This window comes from Trichosurus vulpecula, chromosome 9, assembly GCF_011100635.1.
Source record: "Trichosurus vulpecula isolate mTriVul1 chromosome 9, mTriVul1.pri, whole genome shotgun sequence".
Lineage (NCBI taxonomy): Eukaryota > Metazoa > Chordata > Mammalia > Diprotodontia > Phalangeridae > Trichosurus > Trichosurus vulpecula.
In genome coordinates, this window is record NC_050581.1 from 155601424 (window position 1) to 155626503 (window position 25080).

General features: G+C 41.0%; 1 protein-coding gene across 1 annotated transcript in view; it reads right to left on the reverse strand.

The window, feature by feature from the left end:
• Positions 1–25080, reverse strand: part of LMCD1 (LIM and cysteine rich domains 1) — a 79844-nt gene that overhangs the window by 28465 nt on the left and 26299 nt on the right. Inside the window, exons 2-3 of the mRNA XM_036739468.1 lie at positions 17435–17523; positions 5307–5562 (exon numbers count right to left, since the gene is read on the reverse strand). Of these exons, the coding sequence (XP_036595363.1) occupies positions 5307–5562; positions 17435–17523 (345 nt within the window). The remainder of the gene's footprint in view (positions 1–5306; positions 5563–17434; positions 17524–25080) is intronic.

The window sequence follows — 25080 nt, forward strand, 5'->3', positions numbered from 1 at the left end:
AATTTTCACCATCTCTTAAGTCTCTATAATCAACAGGACAATATATCAAGCCCCAATTTGTAGCATTTGTCAATATATGAGGTATAAATTCTCACATTGAAAATGACTGGCTTCAGGACGTCCCTGGAACTAACTCAGATCCTGACTCTGAGTCGTGGCCCAGCAACTCTTTTATACCAAGAATTTCAAGTCGGGACCACATTGCCCTTTGGAAAATGATGAGGAGCTGCGTAGCCTAGGTTCTCATGGGCTCTGTAAGCCTATATGTCTGATTCCTTATTTGTAAAATAAAACCTTGGCTTAACTTACCTTATAGGGAGGATGTTATAAAGTGTTGTGTGAACAATGTTTAAAGGGGAGAAAAAGGGATGGAAGGAGAGAGAAGGAGAAGAGAGGAAAGAGAAGGGGAGAGGAGGAGAAGGAAGGAGAGGGGAAAAGAGGGCAAGGGAGGAGAGGAGAGGGAAGGGGAAGGGAGAAGAGGAGAGGAAAGGGAGAGAAAAAGAGAGAAAGGGAAGGAAGCAGAGAGAAAAAGAGGAAAAGGAAGAGGAGATAAGGAGAAGGGAATAGAGGGAAAGGGACTAGAAAAGAGAGAATGAGAAGGGAGGAGAGGAGAGGGAAGGGAAAGAAAAAAGAAAAGAGGAAGAAAGAGGAGGGAGGGTGAAGGAAAGGGAGGGAAGAGATGGAAAGGGTAGGCAAGAGAAGGGAAGGGGAGGAAGAGGAAAAGGAGAAGGGTAGGAAAGCAAGGGAAGAGAGAGGATCATGCTCCCTGGGACAAGCTAGGGACTGGATTGTTGAAATAGCGCAGTAAGAGGAACATGTCTTGCCTGTGGCCCTTTAGAATGCTGCACCTGGAGGTTCTGACATGTGTTACTATATCTGTCCTGTGCTATTCAGAGTCCAAACATAAGGCAAGGCAAGGAATGTGTTATCAGATCTGGGGTTGTTTTTTTCTTTTGACTTTTAATTCATCCTAATTTTATGTTATCCTGACCTTGGTTTGGCTCAGGATTTTCCCATAACATACAAAAGCAGAGCTGAGTTCAGCAATGACTTTGGTCTAGACGATGTTTATGGAGGCAGTCTGGGGTTAGTGGGCAGAGGGCTGGCCCTGGAGCTAGGGGGCTCTGAGTTCAATCCTTACCTTTGGCACATACTGACTATGTGACCATTGACAAGTGATCTAGCCTATCAGTGACCTTGGTGGCTCTGACTATAAATTATAAATCCAGAACTGGAAGGGAACTTGGAGGCCATCCACATTAACCTCATTTTTCATATGAGGAGACTGAAGCCCATAGTGGGTAAGTGTCTTTCCTGAGGCTACTCAGACAGTGAGTGGTAGAGTTGGTATTCACATTGGCTTATGGCTCCACTACCTGTGGGTCCATATGGATAAAGGGTAAGGTTTCAGAAAGTCATAATCAAGGTCAGTGGTAGAGAGTGGACCTTGCAGGAGCACTACAAGCAGAGAGATGGGAGGATGTATGGGAGTACATTGGGTGATGGGGAGCAGTTTAGCTGCTAGAAGTTTTTTTTCAAGCAGACTGGGTCAATTTCGGGCCAAGTCAGATGTGTGTCCTATTTATAATTCATATTTATATAATGCTTTAAAGTTTGCAAAGCATTTTCTTTACAACAAAAATATGATATAGATAGTACAATGTTATCATTCCCATTTTACAGATAAGGACATTAAGGATCTGAGAAGCAGTTTTACTTTATATTTTATTTGTCCCCAGTCACTATGCTAAGACATGTCTGAGGCAGGATTTGAATGTTTTTTTTTCTTAACTCTAAGCTCAATGTTTTTTCTGCCATGACATACTGTGTCCCTCCTATGATATTACCTGCTACTGTCAATGCTCAAGCACTCTTCAAGGATAATGATTTATTTTTTTTTCCTCCCAGAGCTCTCCTTGAGTTTTTTTTTTTTTTGCAGTCCTGTTCCACATTCAGTAGTATTGTTATTTATGTAGATGTTATCTCCCTGCTAGGGCATCAGTTCCTTGAAGAACCAGGTCTGGTGTCTCATTCCATCCCCCAAAGCACCTCACTCAGAGGAGGTACTTTGAAAATGCCAGTTCCATTGTTGATGGCTAATAAGGTGGTTTTTTTGTTTGAGGGTGATGTTAGCACTAGGAAGTGGGAATATTATGTGCTCAAGACTAGTTGGGGCATGGCTCCTGACATTTGGTTGGGTAGGTTAGAATTTGTTGTGAATGAGGCTCAGGTCATGGGATCACATTTTCTGTGATCCACATACCACGTACCTCAACCACATACGAATTTGGGTGAGAGAATGTGATTGGATTCACGTAAACCTATTCTCATAAAGGGAAAACAAATGCTGTTTTGTCCTGTGGATGGTGGGTCAGGAGTAATACTTTGAGAACTTAGAAAGCTAGACTTAAATCTGTAGAGAGAATATAATCCAACTCCCTCATTTTGGAGAGGAAACTGAGTCCCAGGGAGGGCAATTGATTTGTCTTTAAGCAGTGGGTAAGGGGCTGATCACAAGGTACCACCCAGGTCTTCTGATCCATAGTCTGGTATTCTTCTTTAAAGCCAAAAGGAAATCCATTGAGATCTCTTTCATGTGTTAAGTTGAAGAATACATCAATTTCACTTCAGCCTTAAGAGTGCATATTAAAGTTGAACTGTTAATATTTATGCCATTAACAGGGAGACTACTGGGTAACTTTAGGACAATTCAGCCAGAACCCTTAAGTAATGAATGAATTCAGATGTGCCCTAAAGGTCACTTTAAAGAGGAACCAAAAATGCAGTCCCAGATGCAGGAGGGCCATTTGATGATTTACCGAGGGAAAATGGGTGATCCGTGGATCTGCAGACTTAACTGCTGAGTCATGATGCTCAACATACTCAGACCATCAGTCATCAGTAATGCTTTCAGCAGACACAAAGAAATGAATGAACCACAGTTTACTCTAAAGTGGAAAAGAAACCTGGAAGTACAAATTTAGAATATCATGCTCGTTAGGAATGCTGTAGTGGAAAGAACATTAGACTGGGAGTCCAGACACCTGGGTTCTAACCCCAGCTCTGCCAATAGCCAGTTGTATGAGACTGAGTAACTTAATCAAACTCTTTAAGTCTCAGTTTCCTCACATGTAAAATGAGAGAGTTAGACAAGATAATTTCTAAAATCCTTTCCATCTTTAGTGTCCTATGACAATATCACTTTGAGGATCATCTGTTTTTAACTCTGCTGTTGGTACCCCAAGGCATGCTGGCATTTATGACCCAAGAAACAGAAATCAAACCAAACGCTTTCAAAAAACCAGCTTGTGGAGAGGTAAGGTACAGATAAGAGGAATGAAATAAAAGATAGAAACTTCTGCTTGGGGAAGATGCCATTTAAACACCTGGAAAAAGGGAGGGCATGTTAAGTACATTTGGAATCTTAGAAATAATTGTGTAGGATGTTTCCAAAGTGAAACATGCCTTTTAAAAATTATTGACTAAATTACATCTGTAAAGCTATCCTTGACTTCTCCTACCCACAGGTATGCTTTTCTCAACTTTCTTGATCTTTGTTGGTTTTGAAGAAATGCTCAAAAATCACAGTTCAGTCTGTTGGAGGAATATCTTGTATTTTATTTTTGTAGCATTTCTGAAATCTTTGCCAAAAATTCCTTTGCCTTTCCATTCTTTCGGTATTCTCTCACTAGGATCAAGCCATCTCAGTATGAGGGCAGAAATAGTTTTATCTTTTTTTCTTGTTCTGAACCCAACCTTCTTGGGTAGAGAAGGGATAGGAACCTTTCTCTGCTCCCAGATATGTATTTTCTCTTCCATGCAAGAAAAGCCCATTTAGAAGGAAGCAACAGGTTCCTGAATCAAAAGCTCTCAGATTCAGAAGTGACCTCAGCTGCCATCTAGGCCAACTTGTACCTGGACGAGAATCTTTTCTACAACGTACCCAGCAAGTGGCCATTGAGTTTTTACATGGTGGTACACAGCTAGGGCATACATGCCTGAGTTTTCATATGACAACCAAAGTACCGTTGATGTAGCATTTGAGCTATGAAACCCAAAGGTATAGATGAGCAGGATTTTAGATTTAGGGATTTGTAAATGAGGAATCTTCAATATTCTTTAGTCCCACTCCATCATTTTACACAGGAGGCAAGAGAAGACCTAAGAGGAGGTGCAGGGCTTTACACAAAGTCTATAGAACATTCAGAGAAGGACAATCAGAATAGTGAAGGACTCTGAGTCGATGACATACAGGGATCATTAGAAGAACTAGGCATGTTTAACATGGAGATGAGAGGACTTGGAGTGAGGTGGGGTGAACTGCCTTCAAGTATCTGAAAGTTTGTCATATGGAAGAAGAATTAAAATTAATTAATTAATTCTGTTTGGCCCAATAAGAAGGCAGAACCAGGAGCAACCAGTGGAATTTGTGAAGAGGAAAATTTAGGCTTGATGTTGGCTTGGAGAGGAAACAAAAACTGAAACCTCTTAACAACTCCAGCCATCCCAAAGTAGATTGGGCTTCCTCAAGAGATGGGGTGTGGGGTGGAATTCCTCTGTTTGGAAATCTTCAAGCAGAGGCTGCATTAGTACTTGGTGAGTGTGTTATAGTGTGACTTCCCTTTATTTATGACTTGCACTATGCGACTGCTGAGATCTCTTCCCACTTCCAAACTGTTAGATGTTCTTTCTAATACCAAGAGAAAGAATTAGAACCTAGGTGCAACCTGCCAGCCTGCTTCCTAATCTAGTGCTCCTTCTACCGTCCAGGGCTTTCTGCCATGTGTCACACTGCCTCTCACATTTGCACTCATTTATCTGTCTAAATGTTGCATTTCCCCAGAAGAGTGTAAGCTCTTTGAGAGGAGGGACTGATGGATTCTGTTTTCGTATCTCCATCACCTAGCATAGTGCTTTACTTAGGAGCAGACATTTAATATTCATTGAATCGAATTGAATTTTTGAGCTGATAAGTGAATGAATAGACAAAGAATCATAGGTCTAGGACTGGAAAGGACCTCAGGAACCAGTCTGTACAACCCTGCCATTTTGCAAATGAGCAAACTAACATCTAGGGCATTGCCCATGGCCATACAGGTGGTAGCCAGCCACCTCTGCCCTGCTGTGCTGTCTTATGTCCCTAGATGTTAAGTAACAAGTAACAGGAAGTGTCACTGGGATATATCTGAACAGAAGAAAGGCGTGATTTGAATTATACTCTTTGTGCTATGTGCCCAAGCAATAGCTTATCCAATTCACTGCCCTGGGCAGGGGGTGCTTTCTCCAGGCTAGAGAGATGTGCTTACCAGTTTCTGAGTCAGTCCTGGAGGAGCCCATTCATATGTGATGGTATCAAAGGTGGGATCCTTCCCTGTTGCAATGGGGTTGGTCATAATCATCCGGTTCCTCTTGTAGATGCGGATGCCATCTCCACCTTTGACTCGGGCTGTGAGGGTGGAGTATTTGGAATCTGTCAGCAAGCGGCCAATTTTCCGATCATCTTCCATTTCAGAGCTCAGGCTGTGATCTTCATAGCTGCATTTACATGACTTGCATATTTTCCTGTGGGGGGGAGGATGGTGGGACAAGTGAGATCATCCTTTGGCTATGAGAATGAATGACTGGGGCTGCATTTGCTCTTTCGAAAGCTCAAAGTTTAACTTAAGTGCCTTGGAAAGGTTAGCGGCAGGATCAGATTGTGACCCTAGACAAGGAGCCGCCTTTGTGATTGAAAACCTTATTTGGGAAAAGCCAGCATGATATTTCTGCAAGGAATGTGCTGGTGATGTAAAATATGAGACAGATTTTTACTACTTTCCCATGGGGAAAGGGAGAATGTCCCCCACTTTCCTTCTCCTGCAAAAAAAAGCAGCTGATTTTTGTGCCCTGCAGTGACAGGGGAAGGCTCATTCATTAAAAAGATGCTTCCAGGAGTTTCCCCCAAGATTTATGGGCCCCATAACAACGGACACTTGTATATTTGGCTATGCTAGTGTGCTTTTGACAGAAGGCGGCTGTAAAGTTTCTTGGGGAAGAATGGACAGCACCCAGAGGAAAGGAAAGCTATTAGAAGCCTGGAAGCTAAGCAGGAGATATTGGGGTGGGTGAAGCTTGGCTTAACTTGGGGGGAGGAACCTGAGGTGTGTGTGTGTGCATGTGTGTGTATGTATATGTGTGTGTATGTGTATGTATGTGTGTATGTATATGTGTGAGTATGTATGTATATGTATGTGTGTGAGAGTGTGTGTATGTATGTATGTGTATATGTATTATGTATGTGTGTGAGTGTATATATGTGCATGTGTGTGTGCATGTGTATTTGTGCATGCAAAGAAGAGTCATTTTGTAACATTCAAATTCTGATACTTGTCTTGAACAACATACACATTAGAATCTGGCTATTTTGAAGCACACAGCTAAAACTGAGATATCCAGACACTGTTACTCTCTGACTGCAGGAGGATCGCTCCTTTCCCTTTTGAAAGGCTCACTGGAGATAGACTAAGTTTCCAAGTCCTTAGCTTTTACACATTAAGAGCTTGGTCAGTTAAGGGGAGATCACCACTGAGCAGCAGCTAAGCTAACTTGGGCGGAGGCAGCCCCTCACCCCCCACTCCCAGGAGCTCGCCATATTAATGCTGAACATAATACAGCTGCCCAATCAGCAGAGTCCAGCTCATGAGACCATCAGCTTCAGGATCCCTCAGGAACTGGGATTACTGGGCTGCACCATTGTGCCTTGCAAGAAGTTTTGATTTCAAAGTACATTTCATATTTATGTCTCTCCTATAGCATCTGCTTTTTCCATATTAACAAAGAAGTCTAGGGTGACTCTCTCACCCGACTTTACATGTAGATACTATGGGAAAGAGGAGAGGGGCAGGAAGAGAGACACAAGGGGGTTGGTAAAAACACGGGGGGTGGCATGGGCAAAGAAGAAATGGCAGGGACAGAAGGAAGATGGCAAGAATGCAAGGGGATGGCAGGGAGATGGGGATGGCAGAGACACAGGGGGGATGGCAGAGACACAGGGGGATGGCAGGCATACAGGAGGATGACAGAGACACAGGGGGATGTCAGGGGCAAAGGAGAGATGGCAGGGACAGAGGGGAGATTGCAATGATGCAGGGGGCGTGGCAAGGAGATGGGGATGGCAAAGACACAGGGGGGATGACAGGGACATAGGACAGAAGGAAGTACCTGCCATTTTAAAACTCCAGGTGCTCTATTATTCTATATAATAGTCCTTCTCTGGGGAGGGTTTCTGAAGGAAAGCATCTTATTCTTTTGGAAAATTCTGCTTTGTGGCAGTTTCTTAAAAAGGAAGCTCCCTTGTTCCCATCTTCCATCTTTGGGCCACCTTTATATGAATGAAAAGCAGCCTCAGCTTTACCTAGTTTATATCTAGCCATAGGGTTTTTAGGTGTTGGAAAGGGCCTGGAAGAGCTTCTAGTAGTCCATCCACCTCATTGTCTAGAGAAGGCACACGGATCACCTAAGGTAGCCCAGCTGGGGCAGAGCTGGAATGAAGAGCCGGATTTCCTGCCTCTTCATCTACGGCTCTTCCCACTACTCACCATCTCCTCTCCTCTGAGTCTTCCCCAGATCAGTAAATGACATTTTGGCTTATGCAAGTTTCATGTTGTAAGGATATAGATACTGCTGCCCAAGGCTGTGCTGGGCTAACATCTCATGAATTTTAATTTATATAAGTCTATTAGGAAATGAAGAGAAAGTGAATTGAGCTTAGCGAGTATATTCCATTGCATATTGTCTCATAATTCTAGGAACGGCTTTGGATACACTGAAGGGACTTGGAGGAAGCTTGGCATAGCAGAAACAAAAGGAAATGGAGAAAATCGGATCCTAGGCTTGACTTAGCTTCGGGTCCTCATTTCCCTCATCTGTAAAATGAGACACCTTGGACTAGAGAATATCTCTTGTGCTTCCTAACACTTTAATTCCATCACCTAGATGTTAGGAATGCTCTTGTCCATCCTCAATCCCCAATAAATTGTTTTTCTGACCTTTACTGTGTTAGTAGGCTTTGTAGTTCAGTGGCCTGTTACCTAGAAGATATTTTGAAAATGAAAAATTCATTTAACCTCTGAGACCCAGCTGAATTGTCAGCTTCTCCATTACACTGTAAGCACCTTGAGGGTAGGGACTATCTTTTGTCTCTTTTTGTATCCCTAGGGCTTAGCACAGTGCCTAGCACATAATAAGTACTTAATAAATGTTTATTGAATCAGATTGAATAGGCAGTCTGATTTGACAGGTATTACATGTCTCTTCCTCTTCCTCACCTCCACACCTGGTATAGCCTTCTCATTCTTTACATGTAACTACCGTCATTCAAGTCCTCACCACCTCTTGCATGAAGTAGTGCAGGGATTTTCAAAGAGCATGCCCTGAGTTTCAGTTAGGTGTTTAGTAAATTGCATGCAACTTATAATTGTAATAGCATACACATATACCTCTCTAGAAACAGTACGGAATTCACATTTGCAACCACACTCAGGCTTCTTTATGGCAAAGAACAAGATTATGACATGAGCAGAAATAAATTTGAGGATGATTAGTTTGAGGAAGTTTGGCACAGGAGAAGGGAAATGGAATGGAGAAAATTGGCTCTAGTCTTGGGTTAGCTTCTTTGGTCCTCAGTGTCCTCATCTGTAAAATTCGAAGCATTAGACTATTGCAAATGCCTCCTGATTGCTCACTCTGCCTCCTCCTCTCTCCCCTCCCTCCAACACATCCTCTGTGCAACTCTGACATGGAAATTCCCTACAACACAGATTTGCCCTCATCAGGAAGCCTTAGTGTTTCCTTATTGTGTCTAGGATAAAATATAAAGTCCTTTGTTGACGTTCGAAGTTTCTTGTAATCTGGCTGAAGCTAATCTTCCCAGATTAATTTCACCTTACTCTTCATTAACCCTGCATTCTGGTTAAACTAACCTATTTACTGTTCAATGCATGTGATATCAATCTCCTACCTCCATGCCCTTTCCCAGGTTATTTTCCATGCCTGGAATATACTCCTACACCTTGGATCTTGGCTTCCTTCAAGACTCACTTCAAATATGAGATCTTTCCTGAATATTGGTTATTAGTCTCATCTCCTGAAAATGTTTATTTGCTCTGTGTGTATATCTTAAATGGACTTTTCATGTATATGTTCTTACCCTCAGTTGACTATAAACTCCTTGAGAACAGGTAATATTTTATTTCTATCTTTGTATTTCCATTGTTTAGCACAGGGCCTTGTGCATAATGAATTAAGACTACCTTGTAGAGGGAGCATGGTGTTATGGGAAGGAGAGTCCATTGGAAGTCAAAACACTTGTGCCCTAGTTTTAAGTCTGCCAATCACTAGCCCTGTGAGTTTTAGCAGATCACTTTAGCTCCCTTTAGTTTCCTCCTTTATAAAATGAAAGATCTGGAGTAGAAGGTAATGCAATTTCCTTCCCTCTCCAGCATTCTTGCATTCACTGTAGGTAGCCAGAGGCTGATGGGATAGAATATCTCTTAAACAGTATGGTAAATATACAGCAGCAGAGTTAGCTGAGGCAAATATAGGTTAAAAGTGATTTCTTCCAGAAAAGGAATACAGATGGTTTGCTCAAAATTTAGATAAAGATAGAATTGTTGCTGAGAATTTTCTTGCTCAGAATTGCCCCTGCAGTTGGAGGTTGTTAGAAGTCTACTACAGGTAGGGATTAAAAGAAATGGATATTTTTTGGAATAACAAAACAGACACTTACTAGCTATGTGACCCTGGGCAAGTCACTTAACCCCATTGCCTCCAAAAAACCCAGCTAAAAACAAATAATTGTTATAAAACCCTCTAATTTCCCTCCCTCCCCCTTTACCATCTGGGATTTTTTCTCCCTCCACTGACATGTAAACAAGTTCTATGTATGTAGAATGCTAAGGCTAGATTGATTTTAAATGAAGGCTAAAATGAAATAAAATTGGAAATTCTCCACATGCACAGAAAACCCAACCCCTTTTGACATACATACTATGAACGGTATTTGCACTGAAGAAATCCCTCAGCGTTGTACTCTGGAATCATATTTCCCTGTGAACTGGGAATTAACCTTTATAACAAATTAGCTAGACTGAAAGTTCCATTCAGAGACAGGGAAATTTCTTTGTCATTCTGTGTTGTGCAAATTCAGCTCCCAAACAGCTATCTTCTTGTCTACCTTCATTGTTTCTCTTGACCTTTCTCAGGAGGCAATGTATTATGGCAGATAGCCGTTGGGAAGACTTGGGTTCAAATCCTGCATCTTACATTCACTGGCTGTGTAGAAAAACCACTTCATCTCTCTGGGCTTCAGTTTCTTCGTCTGTAAAACTTGTGTGGGATGGGGTTGGACTCCATGCCTCTGAGGTCCCTTCCAGCTCTACATCTCTGGCCCTGTGACTTCCATGATCTCCAAGTCACTTTGAAAAGCTACAATTGATACCAGTTTTTCACTGTAATGGGATGTGAACTTTCTGAACATTTGTTTGGCATATAATCTAGCTTGGTGACGTCTGCTTTTATAACTCAAGGCAGGAGTAGATGGTATCAATGGGGCCATGGTAAACTGCATTTATAGACATTGAAAAAGTTCATCTATTCAATAAACTACCATTAGGCGTACACTCTCTACCAAGCCCTATAGGATGTATTAGGGAAGATAAAAGGTGAGCAAATCCTCAGACTCACCATCTTGTTGCTGATAAGGACATGCACCTATCACATTGGACCATATTGGAGGAATACTGAGTTATCCAATTTGGATGAAACACAAAATATGTGAGAGACTGTAATGGGAAATAAAATCAAATTTAAAAATTAATTAAGTGATCAATCCATATTTCAACTGTGTTAAGTGCTGGGGGCACAAAAAGAAGCAAAACAGGAGAAGTGGGGGTGGGGGTGGGAGGAAACAGACATTTTGTATGCGACTTCTGGATGCTGGGCACAGTCCCAAGCACTGTGTAAATGTCTTAACTGATCGTCACAACAACCCTGGGAAGTAATTGCTATTATTATCACCCCTATTTTACAGGTGAAGAAACTAAGGTCAACAGAGGCTGTTACCTTTCCAGGGTCCCAGAGCTAGTAAATGCCTGATGCTGGATTTGAACTCAAGTCTTCCTGATTCCAGGCCCTGCTCTATCTCCTATGTCATCTAGCTACCGTAGAACCCTTAAAGATTATCTGGTCTTCTCCCTTCATTTTATATATTTTTATTATTGGGAGGGAGACTTTGTATATTGTACAAATGACCAGATCTGGAGTCAGAAGACCTGTGTTTGAATGCTATGTATTAGTTGTGTGACTGTGGATAATAAATCAATCAACAAACATTCTTAAATGCTTATGATATGCCAGGGACCATTCTAGGCCATGGATATACAAAGCCAAAATGAAAAAAAAATCCCTCTTCTCAAGGAGCTTACATTGTATCATCCCATCAGGGGATATAATATCACCTCAACAAGGGTGGATAGGGCATAAAGTAAATACAAGATCATTTGGGGAGGGAGAACATGTGGGGGATTGGGAAAGAATTCATGCAGCTGAGCTTGGAAAGAAACATGAGATTCTCCGAGGCCAAGGTGGGAAGAGGGAGCAGTCCAGGCAACTGGAATAGCCAATTCAAAGGCCCAGAAATAGAAACTTCCAAAAGTCCAGTTTGGCTAGACCTTAGAGTGCGGAAGGGGAGTCACATATAATAAGACTGAAAAGAGAGGTTGCAGCCAGGTTGGGAGAGACATCAAATATCAAACAGAGGAATTTATTTATTTATTTTTATCCTAGAGACAACAGGGAGCCATTGGAGTTTCTTGAGTCCAGGAGTGACATGGTGAAATCTGTTAAGTTGGTGGCATCACTAGCAGCCCTGTGGGAGATGGATTGGAGAGGGGGAAAAGCCTTGAGTTAAGGGAACCAATTTAGGAGGTTAGTGACTTAATATCACGGAACCTTAATTTAGTAATTTATAAAATGAGGGAGGCATGATTGAGTAAGATGATTCCCAAAATATTTTCTAGCGTGAATTGAAAGGAAAGATAGATAAACTGTTCTCTAATCTTGGTAGCCACCTATGCTCAAAGCTTTGAGATATGATCCACATAAGGTAAGCAAAAGGGAAGCCAATGGGGACACCAATGATCAACTTCATGATGTCTTGGCAGCCCTGTATAGGGGAAAAGATACTTCTATACAGCTGTGGGACCTTGAGCAAGTCATTTGATCTCTCTTTGCTTCAATTTCCTTATCAGGAAAATGGGGCTAAGAATAGTACCTACCTCCTGGAGTTGTTGTGAAGATCAGAGCTAATATTCATTAAATGCTTTGCAAACCTTAAAGGGCTATATAAATGTTACTTTTTATAATAATAATAATATATTCATTAATTACATTAACCACAACCAACACACAATTCATTATGAGCACAATTACTTATTGATTATAATTATATAATTAATTATCAATTAGGAGTCTATCATTAATTATATAATTAGTTATCAGTTATAATTATATAATTAATTATTAATAATGATTGTTATTAATAGGAAAGACTTTATGGAGCTGGCAGTACTGCAGCTGAGCCTTGATGGAATGAGTTTCTAAGAGGCCAAGGTGAGAAGAGAGAGAAGAGTGGAAAGAACATTGGATGGGGAGTCCAGCTCTTGCCACTGACCACCTGTGTGACCTCAAGCAATCACTTCATCTTTGTGGGACTCAGTTTCTTCCTGTGTAAAATGAGGGGGTTGGACTAGATGATCTCCCAGGTCTCTTTCAGCTTCAATATTCTATGGTTCTAGTTCCTTATTTCATTTGTCACTGGTTGTTCATTATGCTTACCAGCTCAACTTACTTATTTAGACCTAGCTTCTGTTTACATGGTTTGGATGTGGAAGGGATTGCCTCGATGTCTTATGCTGTAAAATAGGAGTAGTGATACCTGAAATAGTTCCTTGGGCAATTCTGAGGCTCAAATGAAATAATGTAGGTAAAGGGCTCACAAACTTTAAAATTCCACATAAAATAAATCAGATGTTATCATCTCATTAGTCATGGTAGTATTTGCTAACTTATCAAGGGGTCTCTTAGTAGGGCTAGTGTTAAAGTTTTTTTTTTTTTATAAATAACACTTGTGTAGGGAATCCCTATGGAGGAATTCTCTCTACCAATGCAGATGAAGCACCTTCTTTGCAATTTCTATTCTTAGAGAGTTTCTGAGACATTAAGAGGTCAATGGACTTGCCCAGAGTCACACAACCAGTACGCATCGTAAGGTGGGTCTTAAACCCTAGGCTTTCCTGACTTTGAGCATAGCCCTCTACTCTGCTGTGCCTCTCTTGGCTGAGAACTCCAACAAAGTTCAGTAATTATGGTCACTCCATTAGTCTGGGTGCTGTCTCTAAAAATTTCATGAACAGCAAGCCTTCAAGAGGTGAGCCTTTCCAAAGCCAATGAAGTTAATCCTTGAATGAAAGTTCATCGACAGGCTTTCTCTTGACCCCCCTACTCTTTGGTAGGCTTCGCCAGAATTATCCTCTACTGGCATAAAAGAACTTGCTATCAACTTAATGCCAAAACAGGAGCTCAGAATGGGATTTCAGTGGAAGTAAAATGCCATTTTGGCCCAAACATAGGCCAGCCTTGATTATAAATCACAGAGGCAGCTGGTGGCTCAGTGAACTGAGCATTGTGCCTGGAGTCAGGAAGACATGAATTCAAATCAAGCCTCAGATATTGTATGACACTGGACATACACATAAGTCACTTAAATCTGTTTGCCTCAGTTTCCTCAACTGTAAAATGGGGTAATAGCATCTACCTTGCAAGATTATTTTGAGTATTAAATGAGATAATGTGTGTAAAAAGCACTTAGCACATAGTGGGTAATACAAACACTTATTCCTTTCTCTCTCTGTCTCCCTAATATAAGATCTCTCTGTAAAAGAAATGTATCAGTGAGGTATATTTGGAAGTTATATGAACTTGGAGAGGGAGAAAAACCTTGAGTTAAGGGAACCAATTTAGGAGGTTAGTGACTTAACATCTCTGGAACTTGAAAGTTATATGAAGAATGGTTAGAGAAGGAAGAGACGAAAAATGGAGGAATCTACTGTGAAGCTACTGTGAGAAACAAGGGCCATTTCAATGGACAGAAGATGGATGGCAGAGATGTTGAGGAAGTAGAATGTTACAAGCCTTGGCAATTGATTGATTATTGAGGGCTAGGGAGAAGGAAGAGTAAAGGATGTCTGAGGTTGTGAACCTGAGTGACTGAATGGATGATGATGCCCTTAACAGAAATAGGAAAGTCTGGAAGAGTGGCATTTTAAGGGTTAGATAGAATGAATTCTGTCTTGGGATCGAGTTGGCTTTGGGTTTCTAAATTTGAGATATAATATGGGTGAAATTCCTCATGAATAGAGTGGAGAGAATACCATCTTTCTCGGCTACTTCACAAGTCCGTTTTGAGAGTAAACTGAGGTAAGACTATATAGATCTGAAAGGTACTATGCAATCATAGTTTGAAAGGCACCGTGCAATCAGAAGTAATTCCATAATTCTAAAGCCCTCTTCAGTGTGGATACAGAGGTAGATCCTAACCCCTCCATGATATGATTCTTATAGATGGTTTCATTAAGCTATTGTGACTACCACACTCCCCGCCCCACCCCCCCCAAATCAGACAAAGAAATCAACTGTCCGCTTCTTAGCTTTTCCTAATTTAGCTAGGTTGGTTTTCAAACAGTCAATGTATGTTCTTTCCTGGCTCATAATGAGCATTTAATTAATGTTGTTGAATTGAGTCAAACCCCCAGGTCTATACTGAAAAGCTCTCTAACTGTGTAAATCCCTCTGCCAGGGATTTTGCTCTCTGGCCTTCAAGAATCTAGGGTCACTTCTAGGCCATGAGTCACCAGGCAAGGACTTTAGTAGAGGCATGTGCATATCATGTATCACAATTATTTTTGTATGCTCTGGAGAGCCCCTTGTCCAATGTGCTTACTCAACACATATTCCCTGATTAACAACATAGCCCATATATCGCATCTGTGTCAGTAAAAGAAGGGCTGGCCTTAGGGTAAACCAGCCTGGGGGAGGGGAGGGAGGGAAAAAAATCACATTATGTCTAAATGCCCCCTTCTCCTTGCCATTTCTATCTAGATTCAAATATGTGTGTATATATGTATATATATATGTATATACACACATGCATATACACACACATATATATACATACATATATATGTATGTATATACATATATATGTATATATATACATATATATACATATATATGTATATATATACATATATATACATATATATGTATATACACACACACACACACACACACACACACACACACACACACACATATTCAGGGCAACCTTGGAGAGAAAAACAAGTCACCAAAAGGGTAGCGGAGTGGGTTGGGATGGAAAAGGGAAGGGCAAATCCTTGCTGATCCTCCCTTTTGCTTGGTGATTTGAAGTAGAGGCTGTCATGGGCTGGATGCATTTTAAGAGCCTCAGGTCTTTTTTTAGCTTTGGTGCTCTTGCCCAGGCTTTTCCCTAGGTCGGTGCCTGGAATGTTCTCCTTCATCTCCACCTCTCAGAACCGCTAACTTCCTTCCAAATAGAGCTCATATGCTAGTTCCTATAGGTTTCCCCTCTCTCTCAAGTCACTAGTATTCTTTGCTCACCAAAATTCCTTTGTATTTACTCTGTATGTATTTTGTATATAGAAACCTCCATAGTTGTTGGGACCCTTCCTCCAAATGACTCCCCCAATGCAGACACACACACACACACACACACACGCACACACACACACACACACGATTCCTCTCCTGGAACACATCTGAAAGAGTATAGACCACTTTGTTTTCATGTTTTCTACAATAGTAAGAGGAACTCAATAAATTCTTGTTGAATTAAACTGAATCTAAAATGATCTGGGAGATTCACTTTTCCATGCTGTTCCCTCTGAGATTACGTCCTATTGACACTGTATATATCATATGTGTTCATAGCTGTTTGCATTTTGTCTCCAAATTTGAAATGGGTAAACTCCTTGAGGCCAAGGACCTATGCATTTGCCTTTATATTCCCATCTTTACACAATGTCGAGCATACAATAATCACTTAATAAATGCTTGTTGACTAGCTGAGTGGCTGCCTCCAGGAATCACCACCCATCAGAGGATGCTCAAAGCAGAACCATAGTAAAATGGGGCAGTTGAGCCTTTGTCCAAGAGCGCTGACATTTATAGGGCCTTGTTTTGGAATGTGCTTCCTCCTCCCCTTTCCGTCATCTTGCAGCATTGGCTAATTTTTCCAAAACAAGAAACTTCACAGTGTTCAAAGGCATGCTTCTTTTGCCTGGCTGCCTCATTCCAGGTGAGCTCCTCTGCTCTATTCTTGACCAAAACAATGTAATTCTTAGTTATGTATGATTCTGGCTGGAAGTAAAAGGAGGGGAAGAGGTAGAGCTGGGGTGGGCTAGACATAGTAGGTAGCCGTTCAATGAAGGAAGGCACGGGCAGGTCTTTCCTGATTCTTCTAGTTGTTATTGCTGTCCTTCACTAAAATTCCTTTGCATTTGTTCTTTATAAATTTTGCATATGTTTATCAGTCTACATATTGTCTCCTCCCCTACCCTCTCCACACACTGCTATTATGATGGAAGCTTCTTGAGGGACTTCCTTCCTTCCTTTCTTCTTTCTTCCTTCCTTCCTTCCTTCCTTCCTTCCTTCCTTCCTTTCTTTCTTTCTTTCTTTCTTTCTTCCTTTCTTTCTTTTCTCCTTCTTTCTCTTCCTTCCTTCCTTCCTTCCTTCCTTCCTTCCTTCCTTCCTTCCTTCCTTCCTTCCTTTCTTTCTTTCTTTCTTTCTTTCTTTCTTTCTTTCTTTCTTTCTTCCTTTCTCTCTTTCTTTCTTTCTGTCTTTCTTTCTTTCTTTCTTTCTTTCTTTCTTTCTTTCTTTCTTTCTTTCTTTCTTTCTTTCTTTCTTCCCTTAGCACCTAACATGGTGCCTGGTACAAAATCAGTTAAGAAATATCTGTTGAACCACATTGAATAGAGTTTAACTAGGCAATATCTAGGCAACATGAAGCCTTTAAAAGGTTGATAAAGAGTTAATCTCAGTCTTTATGCTTCCTCTCATTTGCCAAATATTTCTTTCTTCTTTTTTTCCGAATTGACAAGGCCTCATGGTGAATAAGATAAATTTCAGAAAAGTAAGAAGTATATTCACTTTGGACTCAGTACAGGCCATTTTGAACTGTTTCTACTTAGTGTGGCATGTAAGCTAAGTAGGCTTGGCATAGAAGAATGACCAACATTATTAAAGAGGACAGTTAGGAAATCAGGGAAGGCAAGAGCCTTTCCTACAACTGCTCCATTACCTCCAAGGATGTGGCTCGAAGCCTGCACACGTCCCCTTGCATCTCCAACAAGGCACACCTCTGGCTGATTGCTGTTGGCCTAGGGACATCTGGAAAAAAAGAGACAAAAAGAGGGTGTTTTCCTTCAAAACATCTTGGAATGGGATGCTTGACCTCAAAAAAAAAAAAACTTGGCAAGGGGGCCAAAGGATTGTGTGGAGTACAGAGGGCTTGAGATGAATAAGCCATCACTTATTGTTTACCAAGGCTACATCAGGGGCCAGCTAGGGAAGTGGCTCTCCTGGATGTAAATCTGAAAGGGTGGGGTCCTTCAGGATGAAATATAGGGGTGCTAATTCCCAGGGCCTCTGCTGTTGTTGTGAATCACCAAGGCAACATTTCAAATGCTCAGATGTGAATTACAATCCCTGCTCCATTTCCCATCTGCCTCCACCCCTACCCTACCCCCCTTACTGCAATGGAATCTTTGGGCTCATGCTCTCTGCTTCATCTATCTGTGATTTATGGACAGAGCATGATTAAATCAGAATGGCAAACACAAACAGATGTTTACTCCACCACATATTTATGATCTGAAATAGAACTTAAATATTTTTGTTGAAATGTTTAATGTGTGGAGGCTAGATCCAAGAAGGCCTCCATTTCCGATGAGGGGAAGGTATTCTGTATTCATCACAGGGCAAAGAGATAACTAGCCACAGTACTTACTGTGTATAGAACCCAATCTGTGAAAAGTACACAAAGAGTCCCCTGACATCTATCCACAGATTCTAGCAATGATTCCTTCCCAAAGAGCGACTTGGGGAAACTAGCTTTAACAACACTCTTTTTCTAGTCCTAAAACTCCAAATGATAATTACTAGTTGGACTTGGTCAATGTGGTGTCTTCTGTTTATATCCTCTTTGTACCTTCTATATCTATCTATTCAATGTGGATAGCAGGCTCTAGGGGAAAAAGAACAGTATCATATGTATTTGAAGTCAAACTTGAACATGCTTACAATGAAGCTGATGCTGGAATTGAAAAGCTTGTTAAAATATGTCTTTATCAATTTTCCAGGCAAAGATCAGGGTGTCTGATGGAGTTGGTAGGTAGAACTTGCTACTCTGTAAAATGGATAATTGCTGTCCCTTGACAAGAATGCTTAAATTTCACCAGTGGAGACAATATGGTGCATTCACAATTGGTGTTTAAATGATTTCTGTGTCTTTAAAACAAACAACAAACAGTAAAACTGTAAAACACATTTAGCTTACAGAATGTCAAATCTTGGAAGTCTTTAAATGGCACCGAGAGCGATTCCATCATTTTACAAATGGGAAAACTGAGGTCCAAAGGAATGAAATTACTTGCTCAGGGGTCAGGATCATAGGTTCATAGATTTAGAATTGGAGGATTGATCACACAGGTAATAGTGGCAGAGACGGGCACTGAGCACAAGTCATCTGACTCCAACTATTTGAATGTTGAAAGTGAGATTTGAACTCAGGTCCCCCTGACCCCAAGCACAACACTCTATGCATTCTGGTTATGATTCCTGGAAAGTCCGGGGAGAATCTCACCTACCAATGGGTTAGAAGACTGGAAGGCAAATGAAATGAGGAGTCAAACTGAAAGAAAAAATAAATTTATTCTCATGCTAAGTAGCAGCCCCAACCTTTCCAGAAAATGGTACTTGGTTATGTAGCTGTATGACAGGGCAGGGTTTGCTTACACATCCAATACATAGCTTTCTATGTCATTTAACTGGACTGTTCAGATATTTTCTGTCATACAAGGAAAGTAGATTACTGGACATAACATAGGTCCCCATAATCAGAGATTCAATAATTTGTTTCATGACCTATACATTCAATTGGACTCTTAAGCTGCTCTTTCTGGCTTGTGGTTTTTGCAGATGGTCAACCGGAAAGCCCTTCCCAGAGTAAAGAAGGTTACTATTCTGGTCACACCTATATGTTTCTAAAATGATATGTCTTGTTTCCCCCTCCACTATAGCCACAGCTAAAAAATGGAGTCCAAGGAGGTAAACTCTAATAAAGTTATCCTGTTAAGAAATATCTATGGAGAATGCATGGAAGGATCACTGACTCAGAGCTGGAAGGTTGTCTAATCCAATTTTACACTTGAGGAAACTGAGGCCCAAAGGTTAGATGACATGCCCAAGGTCACCCAGTAGGAGGTGGCAGAACTGGGATCTGGACAATCCTTTGACTCTAAATTTAGCCCTCTTCTCTTTGTAACAAGTTGTATTCCCTAATTAGCAAAATCACAGAGTAAGGAGGGATAGTGGGAGACGGGGAGCAATGGCAGTTGTGGATGGATTCACCAAAGTATTTGAAGAAGTGCTTCAGATTTTACTATTCATTGTTTCAGTTGCGTCTAACTCATTGTGATCCCTTTTTGGAGTTTTCTTGGCAAGAATAATGAAGTGGCTTGACATTTTCTTTTCCAGCTTGTTTTTTTTTACAAGCAAGGGGGTTAAGTGACTTGTCCAGGATCACAACAGCTAGTAAGCATCAAGGCCAGATTTGAACTCAGAGGATGAGTCTTCCAACTTCAGGCCTGATACTCTATGTACTGAGACACCCTGGCTGCCCCAGATGCCTCAGAAGGAACAGCTTAATCCTATTCTCTGACATTGGACCTAGGCTTCAGTTACACTAGTTCAGTATTCAGTTTGGAGATACTAAGAAAAGTCTTTCTTTGAATTACCATTTTACTACTTGTCTACATTATAATTTATACCATCTCATCCTCATCTTTTTCTTCCTCTGCTGTAAGTCTTCTCTCTCTAGACTATCAACTAATGAAAACAAAGACCATGTATCTTGCATCTCCCCATAACCCAGCATGGAGATAGTGCCCCAGCATATATGATGGTGGTCAATTAATATTTTGCCCCTATGGAATCATGGGATTTCAGAGTTGGAATGGGATCTTAGCAGTCACTACTATAATCCCCCTCTAGACAATCAAAACCAAACGAAACAACCCTGCTGTAACATATTTCAACAATTTCTTATCCAGTCTTTGCTCAAAGATTCCCAGTAAAGGAGCACTTGTCACTTCTCCAGGAAGCCCATGTCACTTTGGGGTCACTCTAATTGTTAGAAAGTTGTTCCTTCCCCTGGCATTAAGCCTAAATTTGATCCCTGTTCAGTTTTTACTCACTGCTTCTAGTTTTGCCCTCTGGGGACCAAGCTCTAGGTTAGATTAAACATTCCCAGGAGGAAAAGAAGGAGGAGAAAGAGAAGGAGAAAAAAGGATGAAGAATAGGAGGAAAAAGAATGGATGAGAAAGATGAGTAAGAAGCAAAGGAAGAGAAAAAAAGACAACCAGGAGAAGAGATGTACTCCCATTATGTTGGATCATTTATTCAAATGTATGTAGAAAAAATAGAAAACTCAGTCTCAACGCATTTCCCTGTGTACATGCTTTGTGGATGGTTTCCATAGTGACAGAAGCCCCTAAGGAAGGAAAAAAAAATTGTGTCCCTACCAGGGAAGAAACATATTTTGGCAATCTGGCCATACTTGCAGCCAGACCACTGGCAAAAGGCTGAAAATAATAAATTCTCATTTGCTTACTCCCTGCCATTTATCCAGAAACCAGCATAATGCAAGCTTTGGACAAACTATAGTGTTGTGGGATCTTGAAGAAGGAACTCAGAGAAAATGATGATATTATTTATGGGGGGGGGTGGTAATCACTCAGAAACAATTTTTAAAATCATATATTATTGTCTATAAACTCTAGGTTTGTTAAATGGGGACTGTCTTCATCAAAAGAATATACAATTTTCACAGGAGCCAAGAATAGTATAGCTTAAAAGGAAAGATTAAAAGGATAACTTGGAAGGAAGGCAAAGTCTGCTCTGGAGTTTTTTCTTGGGATGCGGGATAGCCACAACAAACTGCAAAATAGTCTTCTTCAATTTGCAGTATGTTGGAGCATCTGATTTCATCATGTGAAACACAGTTATGTCAGGGGCTCCAAAAGTACCAGGCAGCCCTGAGCCCACTCTATGGATAAAGAAAGGCCAAATAATGCCACATATGTCCCCTTCTTTTGGTCCCCACCATGTCTATATGTGTGGAATTAGTTGTAAATGACTAGCAAGGATAGTTGTGAAAGAATCAAGAAATCAAATCTATCATATAGGCTGGGTGAAGTGGTGAGAGGAGGTAGATCAGCAAAATGGACTCTCTTCTGAGCCTTAGTTTCTTCAACTGGAAAACAGAAATGATAATAATACTTGGGGAGATGCAATATGCCCTATTGGATAGAAGGCTGGCTTTGGGGTCAGGGAAGTCTGGGTTCAAGTTCTACCTTAAATAGATATTAGTCTTTTGACCATGGAAAACTCATTCAATGTCTCAGTGTCCCTGGCAAAACCCTAGGATGATAATTTACAAATAATTTACCAGTCGTCATGGATGAAGGCAATTTACACACTGAGAGTTTCCTAAATTGGTGAAATTACAGGTCCTGACCACGCTTACTCCCTAAAATAACCCTAATAGTTAATAATACTTATATAACCAACTCCACGAGGTTGTTATGAGGATATTGTTTGGTAAGCCTTGAAATGCTAGGCCAATGGAAGCTATTATCATACATATATGACTGCTTTCTTGTTTGACTGCCAGGAAATTGAGCTACCTCCCCTTCCCGAGTTTCAGTTCTGTCTCCTTCTGAGACCTCTAGAATTGACTGCTTGGGCCACCATTATGGCTCACTATGCCCTAGAAGCAGTTCGCAGGCACACAGTCCTTGGCCAGCAATAGAGATTTCCTCAACCTCCATCATCCAGGTGTTGACAAGAACCAGAACTGTAGTCTATTGGAATAAGAAGAGTGATAGCACCATGGTTTCATAGTTGGAACATTCCTTATGTTCCTGTTTGACTGCCTTGGTTTCTCCAGGCTATCCTTAGAAATACTCATTGGCTTTTCAGCCCTGGCCTAACTGAGAGTTCTGGAAAGCAAGACTACAGAGTGGGCCACAGACATGGCATGGCATAAGTAATTCCTACTTCTTTTTTCTTATTCAATCTTTTTCATTTTTCATTAACTTTTTTAAAGCTATGTATGAATGTTCCATAGATTTTTAGTGAAATATTTTGTCCAAAAGCAAATTCCAAATGAAGGTAATTTTATTTTTTTGTCTCAAGTGTGTTTTTTAAAGACTTTAAGATGGTGGCCCTAACTTTTGGTCTAGTACAGTTAGGTCCATAGTTATGGTAGGGTTAGAAATGAATCCCCTTCCCCAGGATTGTGACCTTTGTCCTCCATCTACTTTATTTATCTTTCCTTTTTGCTTCTCCTATCCTCCTAGATGATGCTCTTCCTTGATTCTATTTATTTCAGCAAACATGGAAAAGACAAAATAAAACAGGCTCTGGGTTCTAGTAACTTACACTGTTCTTTCTTATATTTCCTTGCTTACCTGGAGACTTCGGGCACTAGTGTCCTCACAGTGCATCCTGGCTACTCAGCACTTATGTGAACCAGTTCTCCATTCCATGCTTTCAAGTTTCCTGCAGCCCCTACTACCTCCACCCCCAGAAAAGATGAGCAAACCCATCATAGCCCTATGTGTGTTATCTTTACCAATAAGAATATGAGATCTTTGAGAGCAGCGACTGTCACAATTTTCTATTTGTATCTTCAGCAATTATTACAGTGCTTATCATATGATAAATGACAAATAAATGCTTTTTCCTTCTTTCATTCATTCAGTAGGATAGTACCCTCCCTTAGGTTCCTAGAACTTGGTTACTTAGAGCACCTGTGGTTTGATAGATGGTGACAATGGAATTTACCTATACTGGAAATTTCCTAGCCTTGGCTATGAAAGAAGGAAAAGAAAAGAAACAGAAAACCCATTGGTTACTTTTCCAAGCAACAATTCCATAATGATAAGCTATGAACATGCTGTAATGTCCCCTGACTCCACCTATGTTCATTAGGGGACAAAACACAATAATGAAAAATAAGGTCCAATTAAGCAGATTTAAAATGAGAAAGATTGCTGAGATTCAGTGTACCCACTTTGCAGACTTTGCTTCTGAAAGCCCAACAGGGCTAAACTTATCACAAAGGGGAGAAGATGAAGCCTTGGAATTGCCTGGTGGTAAGGGAACTGAGCCCTCTTGGAAAGAGAGGAAAGGGGCTTTCAATCAGAAAACCTCTGGGCAACAGCTACCGTGGGGGAGGGGTCTCTATGTAATTCATCCCAGGAGATGTCCACTTGGCCATTGCTCTTGGCCCAGTCCAAGTCCTCCAACACTCAGCCTGTCAAGATGCCATTCTTTAATAGCTGCCCGGCTATCTATGTCAGCCTGTGGAGGGAACAGCAAACTCCATCTGACTCTATAGATCCTCTCACGGTCTTTAGCCTTGATTTCTGACAGTAGGCCAGCTGCGGCCAAAGATGGCAAAATCATCTGTCATCTGTCTGATGGTCATCGCAGTGACTGGCTGACTTGGTTTAAAGGGTGCAGGGTATAAGTTGGTTACTCTCGCCCTGGGTCCTGAGTTTCCCAAAGCCAGTCCTGTTCCTTGAAATAAAGTTAAGTGTTTCCTTTTGTGAATATTCAGGGCAACACACAGATTGACATTTCTAATGGACAAGTGGTAACTGTCAATGGGCAGTGGACCAGAACGATGGCTTTCCTTAGAGGGAAATGGGGACAACCGCCTGGCTTCACATAGTTTTCCCATGAAAGGCCAGTCTGAAAATCCACCCCTCAAACTTGTGCCCCTTAACAGAAAGGCAGACTTGCATGCTGAATATATTTTGTACCAGTGAAGATTCAGATAAAGATCACATCTAGGTTCTGGATATGCTTGGAGGAGAGAGGTGTGTGTACCTTGAAGACAAGTTTCCTGGAAACCACCATCATTAAAAACACAAGCAGGCAGTAGGAGTCAACTAGTACATTCCTGATTCTTAAGTAGTTTCCCTTATTGTTCATCTAATTTTAGGGATGTATTAAATCAGAGGTTTTCAACTTAAGGCCTCTGAATTCAGTTAAAAAAACATTTTGATAACCATAGTTCAATGTAATTGCTTTCCTTTGGTATCATATGTATTTTATATGTTTAAAAACATTATTCTGAGAAGGGGCCTGTAGGTTCTGCCAACCTAAGATAGGAATCCATGACACACTGAGAACCCTTGAATTAAATACTTCTGATATACTGGACTAAGGGGTTTGGTGGATAGGAAAGTATTTGGATTTCCTAAAGTGGAGCACCAGCCCAGCCCAGTTTGCCTCCACCTTATTTATCCAGACTTATCTCCCACTACATGAACCCTCTACATCAAACAGGCACCTCCATTTCCTCGACAGGCTCCAGTCATTCCCACTTTGGTGACATTCCTCTTTTTGAACTTCACCAATGAGTCCTTCCCCACAAAGTCATGCTAACCTCTCATCTCCTGATCCAATGCTACCCATTCAAAGAATGGTACAATTTTAGAGTACATAGAGAATCTTACTAGTGTGATTCCTCATTTTTACAAATGAAGAAACAGAAGCTCATGGATAAAAACAGTCTCAGTTAGAGGGGGAACTGAGAGGCCACCTAGTCCAATCAATCCAGATTAGCTTCAGAAAATAGAAATGAATCCCATA